Source organism: Lonchura striata, chromosome 2, assembly GCF_046129695.1.
Source record: "Lonchura striata isolate bLonStr1 chromosome 2, bLonStr1.mat, whole genome shotgun sequence".
NCBI lineage: Eukaryota > Metazoa > Chordata > Aves > Passeriformes > Estrildidae > Lonchura > Lonchura striata.
The window spans coordinates 85,369,886-85,392,886 of NC_134604.1; the positions used below are offsets into that span (position 1 = coordinate 85,369,886).

General features: G+C 40.9%; 1 protein-coding gene across 1 annotated transcript in view; it reads left to right on the forward strand.

The window, feature by feature from the left end:
* The first annotated feature begins 1,099 nt into the window (after nucleotides 1-1,099).
* GABRB3 (gamma-aminobutyric acid type A receptor subunit beta3) overlaps nucleotides 1,100-23,001 on the forward strand; it is a 114,602-nt gene continuing 92,700 nt past the window's right edge. The window contains exons 1-3 of the mRNA XM_021546709.2: nucleotides 1,100-1,298; nucleotides 1,472-1,563; nucleotides 1,708-1,775. Coding sequence (XP_021402384.1) covers nucleotides 1,219-1,298; nucleotides 1,472-1,563; nucleotides 1,708-1,775 — 240 coding nt within the window. The 5' untranslated portion in view covers nucleotides 1,100-1,218. The remainder of the gene's footprint in view (nucleotides 1,299-1,471; nucleotides 1,564-1,707; nucleotides 1,776-23,001) is intronic.

Consider the following 23,001-nt stretch of genomic DNA (forward strand, 5'->3'; position numbering starts at 1 on the left):
CGTCTGTACTTTCATAGAGCATGGTGAAGAGCTCCGGTGGTGAGGAGCTGCCTCTGCAACCAAAGCCAACATACCTAAGTGGACATTCTTCTGTTTCCACGCCAATAAGTCCTGCTGAAAGGACTAATTAGTATGAGAGAAGATTAAAAAGAATAAGAACAGTGCTGTCTTCATCCAACCAGTGTTTTATACAAAGTTGAGAGTATCCAGAAGCTCGCAGGCAACAAACTCTCACCCTACATCTCTGGTACCAGTACCATTTCCCTTTGTTACTGTCCCGTATGACAAGCCTGGCTACACACGTTTTGAACCCAGCAGAGCTTCTGCCTAGCAAAGCATGTCCATGTCGGTCAGTGCAGTTGGCTAAAGGGAACCTCAGGCCCGGCACCTGTACATGCACACAACATCCCTGGCCGTGGCAGAGACAGCTTCAGGCCCTGGCAAGTCCAGGCAGGGCTCCCAGGCCATCTCCTTCTCCCGCCCCAGCGGCTCACCCCGAGCATCGCTCCCACGATGTGCCACAGGGCAGGTGGGCACAGTCCCCCAAAACAGAGCGGCAGGCCGAGGGTCAGGGGCGGACAGAAGCATGGGTCGGGCAGCCCCTTCTCACCCGGCTCCAGACGGGACCCTGCAGGCTGCCCTAGCCCCGCAGTCCCGCTCCTACCCCAGGGAGATGGAGCCGGCTGCGGGGAGACCCCGCGGCGGCTGTCCGTGACCATCGCCGACTCCGGGCGGTTCCCGGGGGCCGGTGCCGTGCAGAGGTCGGGCGTGCCCCGAGGCGGTGCCCGCGGAGCCGCCGCCCCTCGCTGCCGGTCCCGGCCACGCCAACCTCGCTCCCCCGCCGCCCCACCTCGGGCTCTCCGCCCGGAGGGACGGCGGCGCCCTCCCTCCGTCCCCTCCCCTCCCGGCTGGCGGGAAGGCGGCAGGGCGGGCGGCGGCGGGCGGAGGGAGGCGGCTGGCCGGGCTCCGGCGGAGGGCAGCTTCCTCCGGGGCTCGGCGGCGTCCGGCCGCGGGGCGAGCGCGGCCGGGTGCGCGGGCGGCTCCCGCGGGCCGGGTGGTGCTGCTGGGGCAGGGGGTGGGGGATTATTTTGGGGGGAGGGCGAGGTAGGGGGAGAACGGGGACTGTCGCCTCCGCCTCTTCCTCAGCGGCAGCCGGGGCAGCCGGATCGCGGCGGCGGCTGCTGCTGCTGCTGCGCGAAGGGAGCGCGGAGCGGAGGGATGTGGGGCTTTGGGGGAGGCAGGATCTTCGGGATCTTCTCTGCTCCCGTCCTGGTGGCCGTGGTCTGCTGCGCCCAGAGGTAGGAGCCAGCGTGCCCCGGCGGCGGCGGCGCGGGATGCGTTTCTCCAGGGGAACAAGCTGATGCGCTCCCCCGCCCTCCCCCTCCCGCCCCGCGCCCGCCGTCGCCCCCGGCTCCCCGCACCCCGGCTTCTGCCTCTCCCGCCCGACACCCCCGTCTCTTTCTCCCCACAGTGTGAACGATCCCGGCAACATGTCCTTCGTGAAAGAAACTGTGGATAAATTGTTGAAGGGCTACGACATCCGCCTCCGGCCGGATTTCGGAGGTGAGTCGCCCTGCCCGGGCTTGCCGCCCGGCGATCTCCCCCTCTCCCGCAGCCGTCACCGCACGGCGGGTCCGGCCACCGCGCCCGCGCTGCCGCGGCACCTCTCGCCGCCGGGTAAAGGTCTGCTCTGCTTGCTGCTTGCAGGTCCGCCCGTCTGCGTGGGGATGAACATCGACATCGCCAGCATCGACATGGTTTCCGAAGTCAACATGGTGAGTAGCGGGCGAGCCCGGCCGGCGCCCGGGTCACGGCCGCCCGTTCCCCGTCCCTCGTTTCTCACGAAGTCGCTGCTGTCTCGGCGGGCGCTGGCGGGGCTGCGCGGCGCTCCGAGCGCTGCCCTCTTCGCTTGAAAACTTTATTTCCCTGGAGGCGTGCTTTCCTCCTTCCCCGCTTCCCCTGCCGGCGGCCGTCTCCGGGAGTGTGTCGGGCCGCTGGTTTGCACCCAGCCTGTGGCCCCGGGCGGCCGGAGCGGGCCGGGGCTCCGCCGGGCCGCCGGCACCTGCCGCGGCCGCGCAGCCGGCGGGATGCGGGGCGGGCCGGCGGGCTTGCCGGGGCCGGTGATGGAGGCCGCGGCTGTCGGCATCTCCCTGCTAACTGCGCGGTTCAGGGCAAAAAAAAATCGAACAACCCAGCTCGTCTTTGGGTAAACTCTGACATGTGCGAGTGCTTTAAGGCTTGTTGAGCATCCAGAACCGGCGCGGTTGTGAATGGACTTGGGAGGAATAGTCTAGTCTTGTCTCGGAAAGTGATGTTGCGCGGGGCTGTCGTGTTCACTGATGGACAGGAAGGTGTTCATTGCTTTTCTGCGTTTTGGTCCTCTCGTCTGTATAGCTTGATGATTCAAGCCTAGAAGCTACACTTTCTGTTTCTTGTCCTAATCCTAAATCTGAGGTGCATTTTTCATGTTCCTCAGCAAGTTACTCCTTCTCTGTGTGCCTCAATTTTTTTTCCTTGTTTTCTTTTGCAAATCTCGTGTAGAAAGACCAGTTACTCTGCAATTATTTATGGCATTAAAAGTAATATGTATACGTTTGGAAGCTGAGCTCTGTTGTAATACATGTGACGCTAACACTGCACTACCTCTCCTTCAATGCACTGTTGCAGTGTTACATGCTGGTATATCTTGGATCGCTGTATTTTCATTAATTCTGCCACTATTTTTCACCCCCTCTACTTGAAATTCTGAGAGGGAAACTTTTGCTCTACTTCTTATCTTCTAAAAGATGTTTTTGACAGAGATACAGTTACCCGTTTGCAGTTAAAAGTGTCACCAATGCCAGCCTTTCTACTCATTCAGGAGGGAAAAAAATGAAATTGTTCTTGCAAGAGTCTGTCTTAGGCTTATGCAGATTCAGGAAACTGCAGAGACACTTCATGTATTTGACAGGCTTTTCTGAACCTGTAGAATTTCTTCTCAAGTGAAAAAAATGGGAGCTGAATGAAAGCTTCTCTCTGAAGTGTAATTGAAAAATCTGACTTCACTATCCCCACTGCCACCTTCCCCACCTTTGGATATGTTCTAGTCTTAGGGAAGCATTGCATGACTCATTAAATTAATATATAACACTGTGTATGTGAAGTGCCAGAGAGATAATAAATATCAGAGAAAGGCATACTGAGATTGGAAAGAAAATGAGGGGATATATACTGCTTTTTGTGCTTTTACTTTTTTTTTTTTTCCCTAGCTGCAGGAAAGCCTGTTAGGTTTAAATAACAATTTGTCCAACCCACTAGCAGAGATATAAAAAAAAGTAAGTAATTACACTGCTTCTTATACTAGGCTGGGTAATCAGATCCTTGGTGATATAGGAGCTCCTCAAGAAAATGGTCAATTTGTCCCCAAACAGTGTGACAGTGTACCAAGTGCTTAAATTTCCAGCTGCCCCAGGAGTCAGTACCCACTTTTACCCATTAGTTGCCAGAGCAGCTGCAGAGAAGTGGCAGCCTTTTCCTCTGCCGTCTCATGGACCAGTGCAAATCTGAAAAAACATCAATACAGATCTTGTAACAGAAAGAAGTAATGTGTTTCTGAAGCAAGTTGCTAGAGTACTTTTACTATAAAAACTGTAGTAGTTTACTTCAGGAAAAATGAGCGGGAAGGGCTTCTGATTGATGAACACCTTACTACAACCAGAATTTCAGCTAGGCTTGTCTCACCTGCTTGGAAAAGAAGTCATCTTTGACTAGGCACAGCTACGTTCATGTACTACCTGAGTTGGTTACTTATACTTGTTTTAAGTAACTGTTTACTGGTCTGCAAGAATTCTTGAGTATATATCAATGAACAGTGAATAAGGATGAAGATAAGGAGCTTTTCAAGATTACTCAAGTATTTATTCTAAGTAGTAATTTGGACAGAAAAAAAAAGCCCAGCTAGTTTGAAGAACTGAGGCATAGCTGTTGAACTTCATTCTGATAGCCAACTAAACTTTTAAACTTTGGCATATTCTTTCATTTAATTCCAAACAGATATTGTGAGTGTTGACCTTTAGCCTCATCAGCTATTGAAATGTGTTGCAAGAATGTCTTTGTGTGAACTGTAGTAGTGTGGATATTAATTCCTTTGATTGAAATCTAGACATTGGTGTAACCTTTTATAAATTACTTTGTTAAAATTCATCTCTGTATTAAAAATAAAATAACCAGAGATTTACCATTCTTCAATTTTATGGACATAAATAGAAGGTTATTACAGAAAGTTTTATTATGCTACTTCCTAGGCAGCCTGTAATATTGCTTTCAGTGACATGATGACAATTCTTTTTAACAGGAATTACAGCTTGTATCATGCTCTTTTCTATTAATAATCAAACTGTAGGTTTATATATAATATATTCCTCTATGAATCTTTATTTACTAGCTATTTATTAATCTTTCCAGCATTTTAAAAAATGATTTGTGCGGTTTTAGTTTTTCTGTTGAAAATCACTAAGAGTCCTTTGCCTATACATCCAGGGTACTTGTAGATATTTTTTAGAATGGTCTTACTGATAGCCATGTACATCTTCGTTGGATTACATGAAGCAATTAACATTTTTATTTATTTTTGATGTTGAAATGCTAAGCTGGATCAGGAGGACAGATACAAGTACCAGAATTGCAGACCATCAACTTGTTCTACTGAAAAGTTTTAAATAAGCAGTTTCTACTTAATTTCACAACATCTTGAAAGTACTGAGTAGCATTACTGAAGTTGCAAACATGTATGCTATAAAAATCACATTATTAGATATTTATACTTCAAGTTATATATATATATATAGTAGCAAGGGGGAATTAATGAAGTTGCATATAAGAAGTGCATTTCTCAGGGAAGGGCTGCAATCTGGTAATTACCTGCATATTTGTCTGTATGTCAGTGTGCTTTATTCCCCTGCTTAACCTGTACATTCTTTCCCATAATTATTTGCCTATTTCACAAATGATATGTGTAACTGGATACTTAAGCACCTACCTATTTTTGTGCCTACAACCAATAATTGTATTTAAAACCATTATAAATTGGTCAGAAATATAAATCTCCAAACAAAATACTGATCAATAATAACAACAGATGTAATACTGAAATACACTGTAAGTCATCTTACAAATAAAGAGTATGGAAGGTTACTGTTGCCAGGTTTCAAGAATTTAGCCATAAATTTTATCATTTTTCATGATTCAGGTTGATTGTATTTTGGTTTTGCTGTGCTTTTATGTGTTTTGCTCACATGACATGAATTGAAAAAGAAATAGTTCTTGTGCTTTTACTAGTATGTCAGCCTATTTCCATTCAGACCAGTGACCACAATTTGCAATTTTTTTCATAGTCTGATTCTTCTTGAATGTTTGGTCTGTGAATCAAATGCATTAGTTTCAAGCGTTCAATTTTCAAGCATCCAAATACTTCTGTATCTTAGGAAGTTAAATAATCAATGCTTTGAATCTCCAAATAACTCCCTCTTTAAAGTCATTATTGAAGCTGTAAGAGTAAAGTACTGTACTTTCATTTTACTATAATTTTAGAATGTGTTTTATAGTTAATGGGAAATAATGCTGTAAAGCGGACGAAGAAAACAAGGGGATTAGTGCAAAAATGAACCTTTCTCCTTAGAGATAATGTGCAGAGAATAGGAAATGGGTTAGTGCTGTCAGTAGTGCTGTCTGCATTGTCTTTTTTTATAGAGAGGACTTCAGAGTTGTCCATCTAGGGTTTTTCAAAGGCTCTAATTTTGATAAAATTAAACCAGCAAAACCCAGGAGGCATCATTTGCTATATAGTTGTCCTGCTGTTTTGAGAATACTCTAGTCAGAAAATTAGTTTGACATAAAGTCAGACCTTAAAACAGATGAGTTGTTGTTTCTGAAAAAGATGTCATCTATTCTAGGCTGTCACTCTAAAAAAGATGTAATCTCTTCTATGCTAACACTGTAATTTTTATTCTTATGCATGTGCCTGTATAAAACTGCAAGTATGCATATGGACATCATTGGGTGCCTGCTGATTTTTAAAGCAATTTTGACATCTTTCTGACAAGCTGTTTTATTTGTCGCCCTAAGGTCGACTGAAGTTACTGTTCATTGAGACTAAATAGTGTCTATTTTCCTTGACAGGGATACACAAATAATTTTTTTAGAATAATTAATTCATACTTCACCTGAAGTACTGAGGGTGCAGAACGTCATGCTTCTGTTAATGAAATCTGTCACATCTTACTTTATATGGTAAAAAAATTGGATTCCATTTATGTAAATTGAGATTTATGGCATTAGCTGTCTAAGTGAGAGCTAAGTTGCTAAACTCTACAAGTGCAGTTAATGGAGATCTAGAACAGAATGTGGATGCTTGGGCAAAGGTGTCTACTGTCATTTTGGTTTCAAAGTCTCATACTTGTCCTCCTGTTTCCAGTCCAGGTTGGTGTAGATCTCCTTCAAATCCTCTGCCATCTTTCTGTGCCTAGGTTTTAGACACACCAGCTCCTGAAATTTAAACAACTGAGTCTTGTTCTTGTCAATACAGGTGATGCAATCAAGAGTGCTTAAAAAAAAGGCAATGTACTAGTGCTTCTTAGATATTTTAGGTGCCGAATGGTATTTTGTTTGGACTCCATCTACCTCTCTAGAACTGAAGTGATCCTGCATAGATCCTTTGCAGTACCTGCCAGCTCTGTGCAGAGGTACTGCATACTCCAGGCATCCAAAATGGCACCAGACACCTTTGCTTAGGTAACTCAATTGTTCCTTAGATGTATAGCCAGAGCTTATACTCCAGGCTCCCTCTGGAAACTGAAGAAGGAGATAGTGAATAATTTGCAACAGATATCTTAAATGTCTGTGTGGTTGTTATTTTTAAAATGGAAGGAATACTATTTCTGGGAGGTGTCCTTGTTTCCTGAATGGCTATGGAGAGAGCCAAGGCAACTTGGTTAGTTTTTGAGTACACACAGTGAAATGTAACCTATGTTTCCTACCGGAAATGTAACTTCTATTTCTTGCCATAAACAGATATTTCCTAAATATTTTTTCAGGCAGAATCTTGATATTACTTCCTGCAGGAAATCATAACCAAGTTTTGACATACTTTGCTTTGAATATGGAGATGGAGAAATTAAAGGAGTTGTTCTGATACAATGGTTACATAATCATGTTGCAAATACAAGTTTTCTAGCTATAAGAAGATTCATGTGCACAGGGCCTATTACTAGTTCGCAAATCACAGGAGTATAAAGTAGAATATGTAACTTTATAATCTGATTTTGCTTTTATATATTTTATAATTTAATGTATTTAGGGAGAATAGTAGATCATACTATGGTAGAAAGACCACATAGATAATTTTGCATATATGTGTGTATATATTTGATACATGCATACATACATACATGTATTTTATAGCTAATATGGGGCAGGGGGGGAAGGAAACAGAAAGAAGTAGTGCTCAAGCAGGGAAGGATCTCCTGAAGCCGACATAACCCTGCAAAGTGCTGTCACTGTGCTGGTGATGAGCCAGCATCAATCCACTACAAGAGGGGCACAGCAACAGGCACTGATCCTGGAGGATAGTCTATCTTACAGGTCACCTGCTCTCTAGTTACCAGCTGGCCACAAGATCATCCATCCTCTGCCTTGTCTCTGTTTTTCTTCCTCAGTACAGTACCCATGATCTCCCCCAGCCTGCCTCACTTTCTCTCTCTCTCCATCTCTGTCATGTTTCATAGTTCTTATTGACAGAGAGAGAAAGAAGTGCTTGTAGCAGACGGTGTGATAGGGAAATGACTTCTGTTTGTCCAGGGGAACTGATGGCAGGCTTCTGCTTATCCGCAGTGCAAAGCAGCTACCCTGAAGGGGAAGGAATACCTGCTCATGCAGAGACAGGGAGGTAGTTAATGTTGCTGGGAGGTGCCAATAGACTATTTAAAAACCAACTCCAGGTGCCAGTGTTGAATCATCCAGACTTGGATGATGAAATAGATATGATTTGTGATGATATCAATCTAGAATAATTGCAAGTATTCCATGGACAAAAAGGGGTTCAAAATTATGTTTACAAACTAGAGGAATAGCCCAAATAAAGAAGGAGCAGGCGTGAAGTGCTGCATTATATAAGGAATGATGAATCCATTATTTAAAATTATAAAGATTTGGCAAAGCAGTAGGACACTAAATTTAAATTCTGGTCTTACTGGACTGGAATTTAAAGCAAGTGAAAAAGTCACAGGTGCAGTATAATTGAAAAAAGGCACATCTTACCTTGGGGTATACATAAATAGAAGTGTCATTCACAAGACACAGGGTTTGTTGTGTCCAGTGTTTCCTCATTGGCTTTCAGGGAGATGAAAAGAAACAGGAGGTGTAAGGAACGGAAAAATGTGTTTCTAATTAAAATAATTACAAAACCGCATATGTAGTGACATTGAAGTAGATGGGTTTGTTTGACACTGAAAGATAGGATAGGGAGAGGAAATAAAAGTTCCCAATACGTAGGATGCTGGCGGTGAGAGAATGATGATCAGTTGCTCTTTAGAATCAATTGAATTAAGACCTGAAGAAATTAGGGAATTGATTTAAAATTGGTTTTCATCTAGCTACATTTTTTGTAGCATCTCCTTTCTTTCAGGTTTCAAGAAGGGATTAGTTAAATACTTTTTGCAGTTTGGAGAGGCTGGGCTAGCTGGAGCTTTGAGGTGTTCTCCAGCACTCTATTTCTGTGAATCTCTGCTCTGATTAAATAATTGTTTCTGTCAGCTTGTGTGGTTTTAGCTGCTTCTGGTATCATGTTGACGCCTCAGAAGATGAGAAGCTTCCCATAGGACGTTTGGAATAAATGCCAGTGCCATAAATATATGCCTTGCCAGCTGAGATGTCATTAGTTACCAACATCGTATATAAATCTTTATTGTGTTCTCAGTACCTTTGCATCGATTGCACCAGGTGCCACATGTATGTTCTTACAAATATATATAGTAGTCATTACAAAAAGTTATGAAGCTACAAGGTCAGGACTTCTGAGCATGTAATCATTATATATTTTTACTTCTGCTGAAAGACTTTTATCATGCCCAGGTAATGAAGAAGTACACTAATTTCAGTTAACAGGAATGGAAAATTGACATAAACTATATGAATTTTTACCTACTCTATACCTAGCAATTTTTTTCACTCCCTTGAAGACAGAAAGAAAAAGAGATAAGGAAAGAGGGATATTTATATGAAGATCTTTATAAGTACACTGAATTTTTATTTAGATAGTTTGATGTCTGTAGTGATATAGAAAGCTTAGCAACTTGATAAAGGCAGGCAATGCCATGCTTGGCAGAAGGCAACAGATAAACATAGAACCTTCCATGACACATCTGCCACAATGGTCCTCAGAGCCCAATGTCCTGCCTCTGCTACTTGCTGGTGGTGGATACCTGGGGAGGAGCCCAATAAACAAACACGTGTTACTACTTCTCTAGGTTACTTTCACAATCTCCAGGGATTTGTAACTTGAGGAGAGTACCTTTTGTTAGGTGTCACCAGAGCACTGGGATGATGTAGTAACAATTTACTTTTCCCCACAGTTTTCCTTTTAAAAGGATTTTATAAAGAATTCAAACTTGGGTAGTATCAAGTGCAATCCATCAATACTGAAGGATAATAAAAAACTTTCAGTGGAAGAGGTTGAATAATATTAAGCTACCATTAAGGGGTTTTAGCTTATCCAGGACAAAATTTCTTTTTTTCTCCCCTGTGACGTGGAGTCATAAAAATTGCTGGAAGAGGAATAATTTCAAAGTGACAGTTTATTTAATATTTGTAATTGAATGTCACAGTTCCTCATAACTACAGATATTGCAAGGAAAAGAAATCCCCAAGTCTGGGCATGTCTAATTCATTATTCACTATTACAGATTTGAACCGATAACTTTGGCAAAATAATTTGTTCTCTCAGCAGTTAGGAGCTGGTTACAGGTCGCTGTGATAATGTAATCTGCAATATGAATGTAATATTGCATGCAGCAGAGAAGGAAGATAAAACAGCTGTGCTGGGAGGTCTGCAGTTACACTGGATAATTGGCAGTTCAATAGCAGTTAATGACTTTTTTCTTAATACTAATAGGAATGTTGAATTTTCATTAGTTCATGGGTATGTCTCCATGGCACAATACAGCACTCTGCAGAGATGCCAGAGGTACCTCTGGTGCAGCTAGTAGAATTTCTGGATGCTGTGAAGTTATGTCAACATGGAGCTCTGTACAGAATGGTTGTACCTGTGGGAGTTAGATCTCGGAATAAGACTTGTCTCACAAGCTTTAAATAGGTTATTTGGTGTGTGACCAGCATCCCTGATGATCAGCCAAAGTAGATCATCAGAGTGCCCTTTGACAGAGAGAAGCACTTCCATAAGGGAGTATTTTTTGTACTAAAACAAGTATTTAAGACAAGGATGACGGGCCCTCCTGAAGTATCTATCTGGAGGTACTAATAGGGTAATGGGATGGAGAAGACAATGAGAGGAGTTGACTGACTTAGGATAGATGCTTTTTCTTCAGTTAATGTTGGAATGAATTCCACCTGTTGCTCCTTCTTAACCTTCCTTTTTGAAAATAATTAGAAGACAGCTCTGAGCTGGTACACAGCTGAGCTTTAATTAACTAAGTAGTATTAGCCAGCAGGTCAATGAACTGCCTATGAATTCTGTGCACAGTGTGGATTGCAGTCAGTTTTTCATATAGATTTTTTGTGAATTCTGAATCAAAATATATGTAGGACAGAGCAGATAGCCTTTGAAAGTAAGCTGAAATCCATGTGATTAAAAATAGATCATTTTTGAATTGAGATACAAGATAGCCCCACTGTCTTACTCTGGTGGCTGTTAACCCTAAAGTTACTTGAAGAGCTTCATTCCCCTGTGTCTTGTTCACATGAGGGATATTTTAAGGTTTCCCATTCTGGTTGTTACTTACTTATCATGGCTTTAGCATGTGTGCTCATTGCTTAGCTGCAGTGTCAAAAGTTCAGCTGTAATCCAATGCAAGTGTACCTGAGCTCAGCTGGGCAGGGTCCTTCATACTTTTACACTGGGCTGTAGCACAGTCAAAAATCTGAGGGCTTTGCCTTCCAGGAACTGCACTTGGCTGTGCAGAGAATCAGAGCCCCTGTCCCATTTTTCAGTTGGGAAAAAGTTCAGGAAGAGTAAGAAATAGAATCTTCCAGATTTAGAAGCCTAAAATATAAATTAATTTTCCTACTTTATCAAATGTTATTTTGTAAACCATTTTCCCTGGTGATTTCTTATGCTACTGTGCCTTTTAGAATGCACTGAAAGTTTGAAGTTGAAAATACTAGATGATACAAAATTGCATTTAATTTCTCAATATTACTGAGTAATACAGTAAGTCTTGTTGTTAAAGATGCAAAGGATTTATTTAAGCCTTTTTTTCATAATATAAAACATTGACATGTCTTTTTTTCTCTGCCTCAGAAGTGATGTGCTTTAGCTTCTGACCTCCTAGACTATTTACATAGGAATCCTATATTATTCATTTGGACTTTCTAAGCATTTTCCCATCATATACAATGGGTTTCTATTTGGATAACAAAAATATCTCCCAAACCAACTGGAACTTTACATAGGAAGAGGTCTTCAAGATTTGCAGAACAGTATAAATGACTCTTAGTTTTGCTTTGAGCCACAGACTATAGCATTGTTAAATTTAAGAGTTGTGGTACTCCTGATAATCTGTAGAATGTCAGTACCTACATGCTTGAGCTCAGTCATGTATTAGTATGTCAGTCCCTAGCATGGATTTGTCTCAGCAATTTCCCAGGTTTGATACTCTCTAGAGGCCAGCACATGCCAGCTCTGCTGCCAGTAGGCAGCTTGGATGCAGCTAGTTGTGCTGTGAAATAATCTAGATAGAAATGGCTCCCTTCATTTGTCAGGTTAGAGCTATCCAGAAAGTGCAATTCATTGCATCCATGTGAGGTTATGCAGCCATCATTTCTAGTGGGAGAGCTGTGATTCTCCAGCTGATCTGATTGGCAGATCTGTATTAAAGACAGCTCACTGCAGAGCTCAGTGAGCTTGTAGATAATTCACTGTGCCTTGTTTCTTTCCATTCTCTGTACAGTACTGTACTGTACATTTGGCTTAAGCCAAATGCTCACCTCTTACCCTTCTGGCAGTAAGTGACGTGAATGCCACCTGCACTGGTGTCAGAGCTGTCAGTTCTTTTTTTTGATTAATTGGGAAAATAGGTGGACAGATATTCCCTGCATGTTGGGAAACTGCTGTTGCAGACTTGTTTATGAGGGGTGAACTCTGTCTCTTGGTCTTGCTTGGCTTCATGGCCCTTGACAGCAACTCCATGCAGTTCAAATGTTGCATGTTGACCTGCATGACTGAGAAGAAAGATGTGGTAGGTGAGAGACAGCCACTGAAGAAGAGAAGGAGCTTGAGGTGGAACACAGGTGTCTTGGTTTGACAAGACAGGAGTCTGTGAAGGAGGGCAAAATCCTCCTGTGCAATGGAGAAGGTAAACCCCCTCCCTCCGAATTACCAGGATTTTTAAATTAAAAGGCTCTCAGGCAAAGATATGGGAATGGGAGTAACAATTCTTTACTAGGAGAAAACTAGATAACAATTTAAAAAGGCAAATGCAATTGGTACAAACAGAACTAGTGATAAAGTCCACAACCTGACACACTGAGGAGTCGGGGTGTTGGTAGCAGTCCAGTTGAAATTACAGCTGCTCCTCTTGCAGTGGCTGATGAATTGCAGCTGAAGTGGTGATCTTTAGAAGGGTATAGTTTTCTCTGAAGATCTGGTGGCAGTTGGGTTGGTCTTCCTCTGGGAATCCAGCGAAGGGGCCACTTCTCTGGGAATCCCACCGAAGGAGCTGCTTCTCTGGGAATCCCGCAAAGAGAGAGCTGCTCTGTCCCCCAAAAGGTACCACTTTATACCATAAAAAAGTGCTTGGCTTCCCCCTCTGGGTGGAGCATCTCACAATGGGATGGTGTTATGTTACCAGTCCTGCAGTGAGTCAGTCAATGACCCATTAACAAACAATTGCCTCTCGGAGCAAACCATCATTCTTGGAAGAGATAATAAACCTACCCAACCTCCAACAGATGGCAAATAGAATACAAGCTTATCTTACAAACCAGGACAACAGGACAGCTACACTGGGCAGTTTACATGCACTTAAATTCAGAGGAGATGTTGTTCACTTCAGTGTAGATAGATAAGGGTCTATAGGTGAAGGAGTTCCAGCATACTTACTTTGTGAAAACAAACTAAAAAAAGTACCAGAGTCCCATAAGCAGCCTTTGTTAGGTACCTAGAACGTAGGTGAAAATTAATTGCACAGATGAGATGGACTGGATTTCACTTTACCTTGTGTGACAGAGAATGCAGGTTGTCGTTGGGCAGTAAGGGCTTATGGAGTGTGTAGAGAAGTAGTTAGCAGTAGCTGTGTGTGTTCGTGTGATGAATGAGAGGTGATTAAGAGAAATCAATTTTAAGAAGGAAATATGTCATTTCCTTTTAATCAAAAATGGTGTCTCCTTTGGCATTTCATTCTTTTTTCCCAGAAAAAATGTCTGAGCTAGCTGGTGAATAAATTAGCTATTAAAAAAAATGCTGATTTTCTGCCTGCAATTCTTTTTATAAACCATCTCTCTTAGATGAACAGGGAAAAAAAGAGGAATAAAAAGATGGGCAGTGAATTAGCAAATGCATTTAAGGTAGCTGATCAGCTTATCTTTCCAGTAGACCCACTTTAATCACATGCTCATATATTATTAACCTGACTGCATCAAGGCTGATACTGTATGTCTTTCCCAGCATACCCATTTTTGTGATGTTGGGTGCCTTTTGAATTGGATGCTGATGCTGTAATTTGGAAAGGGAAGCCGGAAGTTTGCATAATGTAATCTTGTTATCCATTAGTATAATAGTCTTTATTTGTTTTATAAATATCTGTGTAATACCTTCATGAGTGATCTGGAAGATGGGATACTTTCCAAGCTGGTATTCTATGATTTCATGGTCTTTACATTAAAAATAAAGGCTTCTGACTGCCTAAGAAGATCCCTTTTGTGTAGCCTTCCTGAAGGAGTCATCTAGCCCTAATGCTTGTGGTGTTATGCTTTTCTTTCATTAGTCACATCTATAAGGATCTCATTTGGAATCTTGCATTATATCCCTGTAAGTTACTTAGAGACACACATGTATAGCATCATTTAGTAACCTGCTGGCACAAAGGTTTCTTAAATGCAAGGTGGCTTAAATAAAAAAAGAATTACTCTACTGAGATGTAAGTATATCCATTAATTTGACTGCTGGCGCTCACTGAGCAGCTGTCTTTAAGACAGAAGTCACAGTCATTTACTGCTACTTTTCCCTACAAGTCCCTGAATGATTTTTGTTAATAGCTTGAGAAAGTGACCAAATCTCATGAGACTCCTGTATGAATCTTTTGCAATTTTTCTTTCTCATCCCTCTTGACTCTTGATTATTCACATCCTTTGTGCTGGAAAGCAGAAGGCTGGGTTTTTCTCATCATTATTTTTATAGTCCTTTTCCTAGGATATGTAGTCTCAAAAAAACCCCAAAAAAACCCAATAAAACCCAAAAAAACCCCACCAAAACAAAAAACCAACCCCCCCCCACCCGAAAATACCAAAAAATCATGTTGTGGGGAACACTAGATCCATCCCTCTCCCTGAAAACAGTGCTGAATGAAGCCGAATAGAAACATAGCTTGCTACTTTCTGGCACACAGTTAGCTAGCTCTCCTGAGCTTGATACTGCAAAATATGGTAATAAATGAGTTCTAAAATTCTTTTCACCTCTATGTGCTCTTCGTTTTTAACATTTACAGAGCAATATTGACTGTCATCTGTATCCTATTGTGTTTGGTATTGTTGAATCCTGTGTCTCTTTAGATATTCATGTTATTGTGGTGCCCTTCATGATCATAAAACAAGAGCAAACCTGAAATAAAATGTTATGATGAATCTATACTTAATGGCAGATCACTTCGGAGGAATTTGATGAAAACGTGGCAATAATGCAGTAACAGTGCTGAAAATTCAGAAGATGGATTTAGTTAATTGCTTCTAGAGGACACAAAATTAAACACTACCTCTCAAAAATGAGTGATAAATCTTCAGATACATGGAAATAATGGGTATGAAGAATTGACTAGATGTAATGTTGATGAAGGCAATCAAAGGATGAAAGTGTCAGGGTTACTTTTCAATCTGTCATTGAATTGTGGTCATCTATCACTGCAACCAGATTTTGTCCTAGCTCTTACTGTCACCACTAGTATACTTCCATCTTCTTCTCCCTATTGTCCCTTGCCAAGCCTTCATGTCTGTTATTCTCTGGTCATTTGTTGTCAGAAGTGTGATATTTTTTCATCAGTTTGTGTAGCATAACCAACCCCCTGCCAGTTAGGCTGTTTCATATTCAAGATGCCCTTGCCTACAGCCAGCACCCCACCCTCAGTGCTCAGTGCTCAGCCTCAAGTCCTTTGCCATGTTGACTTTTCTGCTGGTGTGGCAGGGCTGTCAGTAATTTTATTTTAATGGCATGCTAATTTCTTTGAAAACAGAAAGTGCTTATTTTTAATGATACTGTTATACAATGTCTTACTTGTTTATTTATTTTGACTTTTGACTTGAATAGCAGATATTTGTGCAGTATAAAGAAATATAAGAAGGGTTTTATTTTTAAAAAGGTTGCTGTACCAGACCTTTGCAAAAAAATCCTCCAGTATACTCCTACCTGTGCTTTTGCTGCATTGAGCCATACCATAACTGTGACTGTTTCTAATGGCATTAGAGAGTGCAAGGAAGGATGGTGGGAGGGAATTGTTAAATGTTTGGATTACTATATGATCACAGTGGAATGAAAGTTCAATTTTATTTGGTTATCATCACTCAGCGGGGACAGGGTATGTTGATTGCTTTTCACAAAACCCATCGGTGAGCAGGCAGGCACTCAGAAGGAGCTGTAGTCTCCATGTCATCAAAATCATGTCTTCAGTAATACTCCAAGACAGTTATTTTACTGATTGACTGAAAAAACTCCAGAGGAGACTAGTTTAGCATATTATGTCATATCAAACTTCTGAGGAACACATTGTCTTTTCCTTTCCAGGGCAAATACTGTGTCAAATTTGGCTGTTACATGCAGTGGTACAATTCCAGTGGTCAAAGAGAAGAGGTTTTGGCCCATCTTGTGCTGTCTGTCATACAGAATGGCAGAAGCAAATCCATCCAGCACTAATGCTGATATCCCGACCATCAGTCATCTCATTGTGTCATCGTAGGATGGCAGTACAGCTACAGACTTGTAGATAGATCTTCACACCAAAAGTGGAATTTTTAAGTAGTTAGGTATCATCACCTGAATTTCTAGGTGCTTTGAAGGGCAAGAAATGGCCATGTTTTTAATTCTGTGTATTATCCCTGAAAAACTAGAATTCCAGCATTGTGAGTATTGGAGTGCATGCTAAAAGCAGCAGCAGAATTGTATATAATTACAAAACTGAATTCCAAAACCAGTTCAGATCTTCATTTCTTTGATTCCCACTCTTTTTTTTTTTTTTTTTTTTTTTAAAGCCAAAGCAATAAAATATGTAACAGAACTGGGGCTGTGTTCAGTTCAACATCTTCATACAGATATGAACAGTATCACTCCTCAGGTTTGTAAGAATATTGTCTGGAGTTCTCATATGATGTTGTGCTTCTAAAACCTGCCCTTTTGCATTAATTACTCTCCAGCTTATCTTTGTTGTTGTTCACAGAGGGTTCTCTTTAGTGGCCAATAACAATAATGCCAGTTGGGATTCCTGCTGACATCTTTCTAGTGTTGTTTTGTAAGTTTTATGTGTGAAAAGGGGATTTTTTTAATCTAGAGGTCTAGGAAATAGCCAGATCCTTTTCTAGGGTCTAGGTGTTGGATGTTGTCTCAGTACAAGAGACTAAATAAGAAACTGAGGATTCTCTTTGGGCATGTTGTTGAAAATACCTCCCTGGAGCTAATATTCTCTTTCTGTCTGGGCGAGATACAGAAAAGAGCTTGTCAGGCTGAGCAGAAAACAGAATTTGTGTGCACTGGGCTCTGTTTGACACTTAGAGGACTTGTCTTTCTTATTTCTGTAGTCCTTACTGTGCTGAAGTTCATGCTGAGAGCTGGCTCAGCCTGGCTAGTTTGGGACCAGAGGAAAAAGAAGGTGTTTTGAGACAGCTTCTTCCATTTTTCCCTTGAGCTGTTTTATCTGATGGAGATGAAAATATTTTCTTAATTTTTTTCAAGCCAAACTCCCAGTGAAAAATATGAAAACTAAATAAAAAATCTTATTATATCAACCAATAGGTCCAACACCATTTCTTCTCTTTGTTTTCCCTCCACAGGAATAAACAAACCAGAGTATTAAACATTATAAAAGGGGAGGTAATTTTTAAAAAAAAATATTCAATAATTTTCAGAGCCTTGGTGTCATTTAGAGTTAGTATACATACTAAAGAAATTTTTAAAGACTGTACAGTTCAACAGTTACTGCTGGACCATGAATATCCCCAAGAACTGAATTTCCCTGAGCTGCTTTTATGTTTCTGTGTCTCTGTGTTTCTTCTGATGCCCTACCATGACATTCAACTTCCAGAAAAAAAATATAATGGGGGGACGTGTACTGACATTGCTGCCATTAGATTGCTCCACAACAGATTTTGGAAAACATCTCTGAGTACTCTAACTCCAACAAGCCCTACCAGTAAATTCTTGGAGCCCTCACATATGATTTTGGCCCCTGCCAGCTGTTACTCTCTTTCCAGGCCTTCCAGGCACTGCTCAAGAGTCTGCAAGTGCCAGAGCTGCTTCTGACACCCAGCTAACATACAGACATCCCATTTTGGAGGGTTAGTCTAATAGTGAGGACTTGAGATGCTCATGCCAGAGTATATGTTTAATATTCTAGTCATGTTTAATCCACTAGTACAGAGATAGCTATAGAGTCTCTGAGAAATTTATCTACTGATCTGCAGGCTTAATAAATTCAGCTCTTTTTGGTACCAGAAGTACTGTCTGTACTGCATTTAACCTTATTAAGCATCCTCACTAAGCCATACGTGTTGAACTTTTAAATGGAGGTGAATTCTCAGCAGGAATCCAGAGTTGATAAAAATTCTCTGCAGTTTTCTGTGACAAAAGGCTCCAGTGATGTTTGCAGTTTAGCTTTTCTCAAATATTTTTTTTTCTGGACAAAGTGCATGGCTCCAGACTCAAGCCTCAGACCTACAGCTGATGCTGCAGTGGCAAGTTGTCTCTTTTGGGTGCCATGGCCAGTTGTGTGATGCCATCACCTTGTTCTTTTCATCCTTGCCATCATTAGAGCGCTTTTGTGATGCAAATATAGCTTCCACTTTCCTTTACAGCACTCTAAAGAAATACTTCATACTCAGTGTGTATAAGAGATAAGGGGAAAAATGTCAATAAATTTGATGTGGATAAAAATTTGTTTGGTGCATACTCAAATTAGGTGATTTTTTTTTTAATGCCATGTAGAATTACTGTGGAGGCTTTATATTAACAAAAGTGGGAAATTGTCTATTTTGGAATCAAATCAGTGGAAAAGGAAGCTAAGAGACATTGCCATTCCTAGCAGCAGTCTGTAAGATTTCCATTAAAAATGCCTTCTTGGCACTGAGCTACCTGTGTGCTCTGCAGGAAGACCTCACAGCATCCAGTCTGTTTCTGCCCAAATGTGTCTTGGCTCTAGTGAAGAGTCTGACAAGTGAGATGTGGGTGAGGAATAGGTAGTTTACAAATCCAAGGCACAACACAGTCTGTAAGGGGATGGATTACCAGAATGTCATGTTAACTGTATGTTTGAAATAACAGGAAATCACTTTTCATTAATAGGTCTCAAAAGGTCTACCTAAAGGGGCTTAAAAGTCTTGTGCTGCGGGACAACAGACAAGAGAGGAAGCACATCCTAGATCCTTCAGTTGACCAGTGAAACCTGTCTGTCTGAGGTCTGGTCCAATTTTTGGTGACAAAAGCTGGTAGTGTTCAGCCTAGTAGGTGAAGATCTCTGGAAGACTGGGTGGCCCATGTCTGTATTGAATGCTGAGAGTTGGTTTGTAGGAGAAGTTCTGGTTTGGTTCAGTGGGCATAATTCATAGTTGTTGCCCTAGGTATTCTTATGGAGAGCACCTCTGGCTTGCGACCATCCAATTTGTACAGAAAAGTTGTAGATCCCCCATCCCTGAAAGCATTGAAGGTCACATTGGGTGGGGCTTTGACCAGCCTGGGACAGTGGAAGGTATCCCTGCCTGCCCATGGCAGTGGGGTTGGAAATAGGTGGTCTTTAAAGTCCCTTCCCACCCAGAACAATCTATTATTCTATGATTTTGTGACATGCTCCAGAACAGGTTTGCAGCATGCACCAAGGTGTAGAAAGGGAGACCATGTGGCAGATGCACTTCAAAAGCATATTCCCAATTAGAACCACAGTGCTAATATAGATAACTCAAAGCCATATTGACTCCTGTTTTTAGAATTAATTGTCATTTCATTTTGGGACACTGAAGCACATCTCCATCTGATGTGTTACTTATTCATGACTTAATTAGCAGCTAGTTTGAAGTGATACCTTCCTCTTTACTCTCATTTTTTGACTGTTTGTGAGTGGCAGTGGTAAACAGGTGTAAGAATTGCTGTGTCAGTTCATACCAAATGTGTCTTAGCCCAGTATCATATCTCTCACTGGGGCTAGTGTCAGATGCTTAATGAATAACAAAAAAAAAAAAAAAAAAAAAAAAAAAAAAAAAAAAAAAGAAAGAAAGCTGTGTTTCCATGACTTTGCTTCAGGAATATATGTGGTTGCAATTGGTTTCTTAATGCTTAATCTAAAAGATATTAAAATAAATTATTCTGCTTATTTAGCCTCTGTGTACCTACATAAAGGGAATATCTATATATAAATATTGGCCATGTTTTTTCTTGTACATCATACTTTTCTACAACATATTGTTGTAATGCTCATCATCATCATTGTTAGCTGCACTCATTAAATCCCCAGAGCTGCCCATTGTTAACTACTGACAGTGCCATGAAATCTGCCCCTGTGCACACATACAGATTTTGGAAGTTGCTTACTTTCACCAGCTGTTTCCTCTGAATGTCAGAAAACTTCCAGGTGCAAGCAGTATAAAGTAGTGTGTGCCTGTCAGTGGCTGTAACAGGGAAAAGCTGTAAACTCTCCCTTAAATTTCTGGACTTTCTAGTCCTGAATTTTGCAAGCAGCAGATCTTTTGCGTTAATTTGCACTAGTCCTCAAAAATCTTTCTGAAGTAATGTTTGAATTACTGGGAATTCAGGAAGAGAAAATCCAAATGTCTTTGAATATTCAGTTATGGATAAATAGAGACTACTTTTCCTCAAGCTCCTTTACTTACAATACCGAGTTCTATGGTATAAGGTAGTATCTAATCCCTGAGATGAGAGTTTTTGATTACTTCAATGAACTTTAAAAAAATAAACTGTAATACATTTTGAAAGAATTTAAAATCTGTATTTTTTTAATGCAGAATAGGAATTGAGAGCAGATGAGTTATTCTTTCTGGAACTCGCGACTCCTCCTTTCTAAAAAGATAAAGCTTCACAACTAAGTAATTGTGAAATCTGGGACAGAAAATCCAATAGAGCAGGTTTAACTATTGCATCTCAGGGAGTGGACAATAATTTGTATTTGCTTCATAAAAAAGTACTTGAGGTATAGTACCTGAAGACAAACACAATCAGGAGTTGGTGATGAGTCCCCCAGTGTCTCAGATTACACATAATCTGTGGTTCCTACTACACAGACAGACCTTTCACTGACACAGTCTTAATTTTTCAGTATGTACTTTCTCAGGTTCTTCACCTCAGCCTGTTCTTAGCTGTTATCTACTGTGGAACCAGTGTAGAGTTTTCCAGACAAGTTGGTTGCTGTAGTATCAAGTGTGCAGAGGAGTAGGAGGTGAACAGAAAGTGGGCAGCAAAAGGGAGAAGTTAATCCTTGCTGCAGAGTGCTCAGAAATCCCTCCAGTGGTTTATTTCAAGTGGTTTATTTCTTTTTCAGTTCAAAGACTTTTTTTTGCCAAATAACCAAATGTTGCAAGAGAATGCACAAGTGCCTATACATTCTTCGCCCTTCCTTAACAACAGCTATGAGTTTTTAGACTCCAGTGTGGATTCTTGCTGTGATCAGATGGGAGACAAATTCAAGTGCCTTTTGAGGAATTAAAACTCTTAGTTTGGCAAGGTATGAAGAAACGGCTCTGTAGAAACCTTCTGAAAGAATTCTGGAGTTTAGGGCAGGAGCACACCAAGTAGTAGACTAAATATTATTATCATAATGCTGATTTTTTTCCTATGTATTTCTATTTTAATATTAAACTGAATACTGAATAATATAATACTGAAACATTTACAGAGACTTGGAAACAAAACATTGATTTTTTTCAATGACTTTTTTATCTAAATTACATTTTCTCAAAATCAATGTATTTTGGCAGACAAATGTTGATGCTACTTTTTATCATTGTGGAATCAACTACAATGCTATTGGAATCTACTCATGGTGCTAAGCACTCCTAGCAAAGTAAAAGGGTGTGTGCGTAACAAAGCCGCGTCTCTGTGCCTGCTGAATCTCTTTGGCACGAGTGGGAAACTAAAGATTTAAAATGGCTTTTGTTTACTTAGGGCTATGTAGAAGCAATGGCACAGCTAACTCCAGGAATGCAGAAGTGGATTACAGCCCGAGTTTTAAAGTTCTTTTGTCACTGTTATTTTAGACAGCACAGGTAAAACCAGTATTTCAGCATATGATGACCACTCCTGTGTTCTGTAATTTGTTCTGTGTCATGTTCTAGGAAGTCTCTGCTTGAAATAAATTTATTGCATAGATATGATTGGCCATTTATTTGATTATTTATTTTTTAGCTTTTTTTTTTCCAAAAAAGCTTACCTAAAAAAATTTTGTCCTTCCCAGTGAGATCCAGATCCATCAGATACTTTCAGAGAAGTAAGCATCACATACCTATTAAATATTTCTCTGAGGGTTTATAGTTGCAATTCTGACAGACTAGTCTCAAAAGATAGCATGTGAATACAGCCTATTACATAGATCTTTATGATCCATTGTAAAGTTACATCCACTCAATAAAGGTCTGCTGTTCTTAGGGTGTTGTTTTCTCTGTAAAGTTAGCTGAATGACTGCATGAAGTGTATGGCTGTCACTGTGGACAGGGCAGATGTGAAGGTTGTTAAGCTATTTTGGCTGATGAAGCCTAGGATGAAAAGTGTAGCACTGGGACTGGGTGTGTCAGCCAGCAGTGTGTGCACAGATATAACAGCATATCCCTAAAGACTCTGTGAACACTCAGGTTGAACTGAAGCAGAGCCTGACTAAGAGAGTTCTTATATATCAGGATTGTAGAAGTCATTAACTGATGCATGCATTAATTAGATTTTTAATTTCTAGGTAAGACCACAGGTATCACAAAAAACACAGAAAACCCTCAGCTCTCAGCACAGCCTTAGAGCTGGGGCCATGCTGGGATAATTACGTGCTCCTTAAGTTCCTGCTGTTCTGCTTACAGTCCAAGCTCAGGAAAGTAGGTCCAGGTATGTGCAGCGATGTGGCATTTTAAAAGCCATGTTGTTGAATTAGAGTGATTGCTACTGGAGGAGCAAGACTGCTTTACAAATTGCTTTCAAATAGACACTGAATCTCCTTGAATTTTATGCTCGATGCATAATTTGCCTGTTTATTTTCACAACAGAATTATTTAATATGTTTTTTACACTTTAACCACCACAGAAAGTACATATTTAATATCCTCAATAACCTGTGTAGCTACATATATATTATTGAATTATAATGAAGAGGAAAGGAAATACTCCAGATGAAA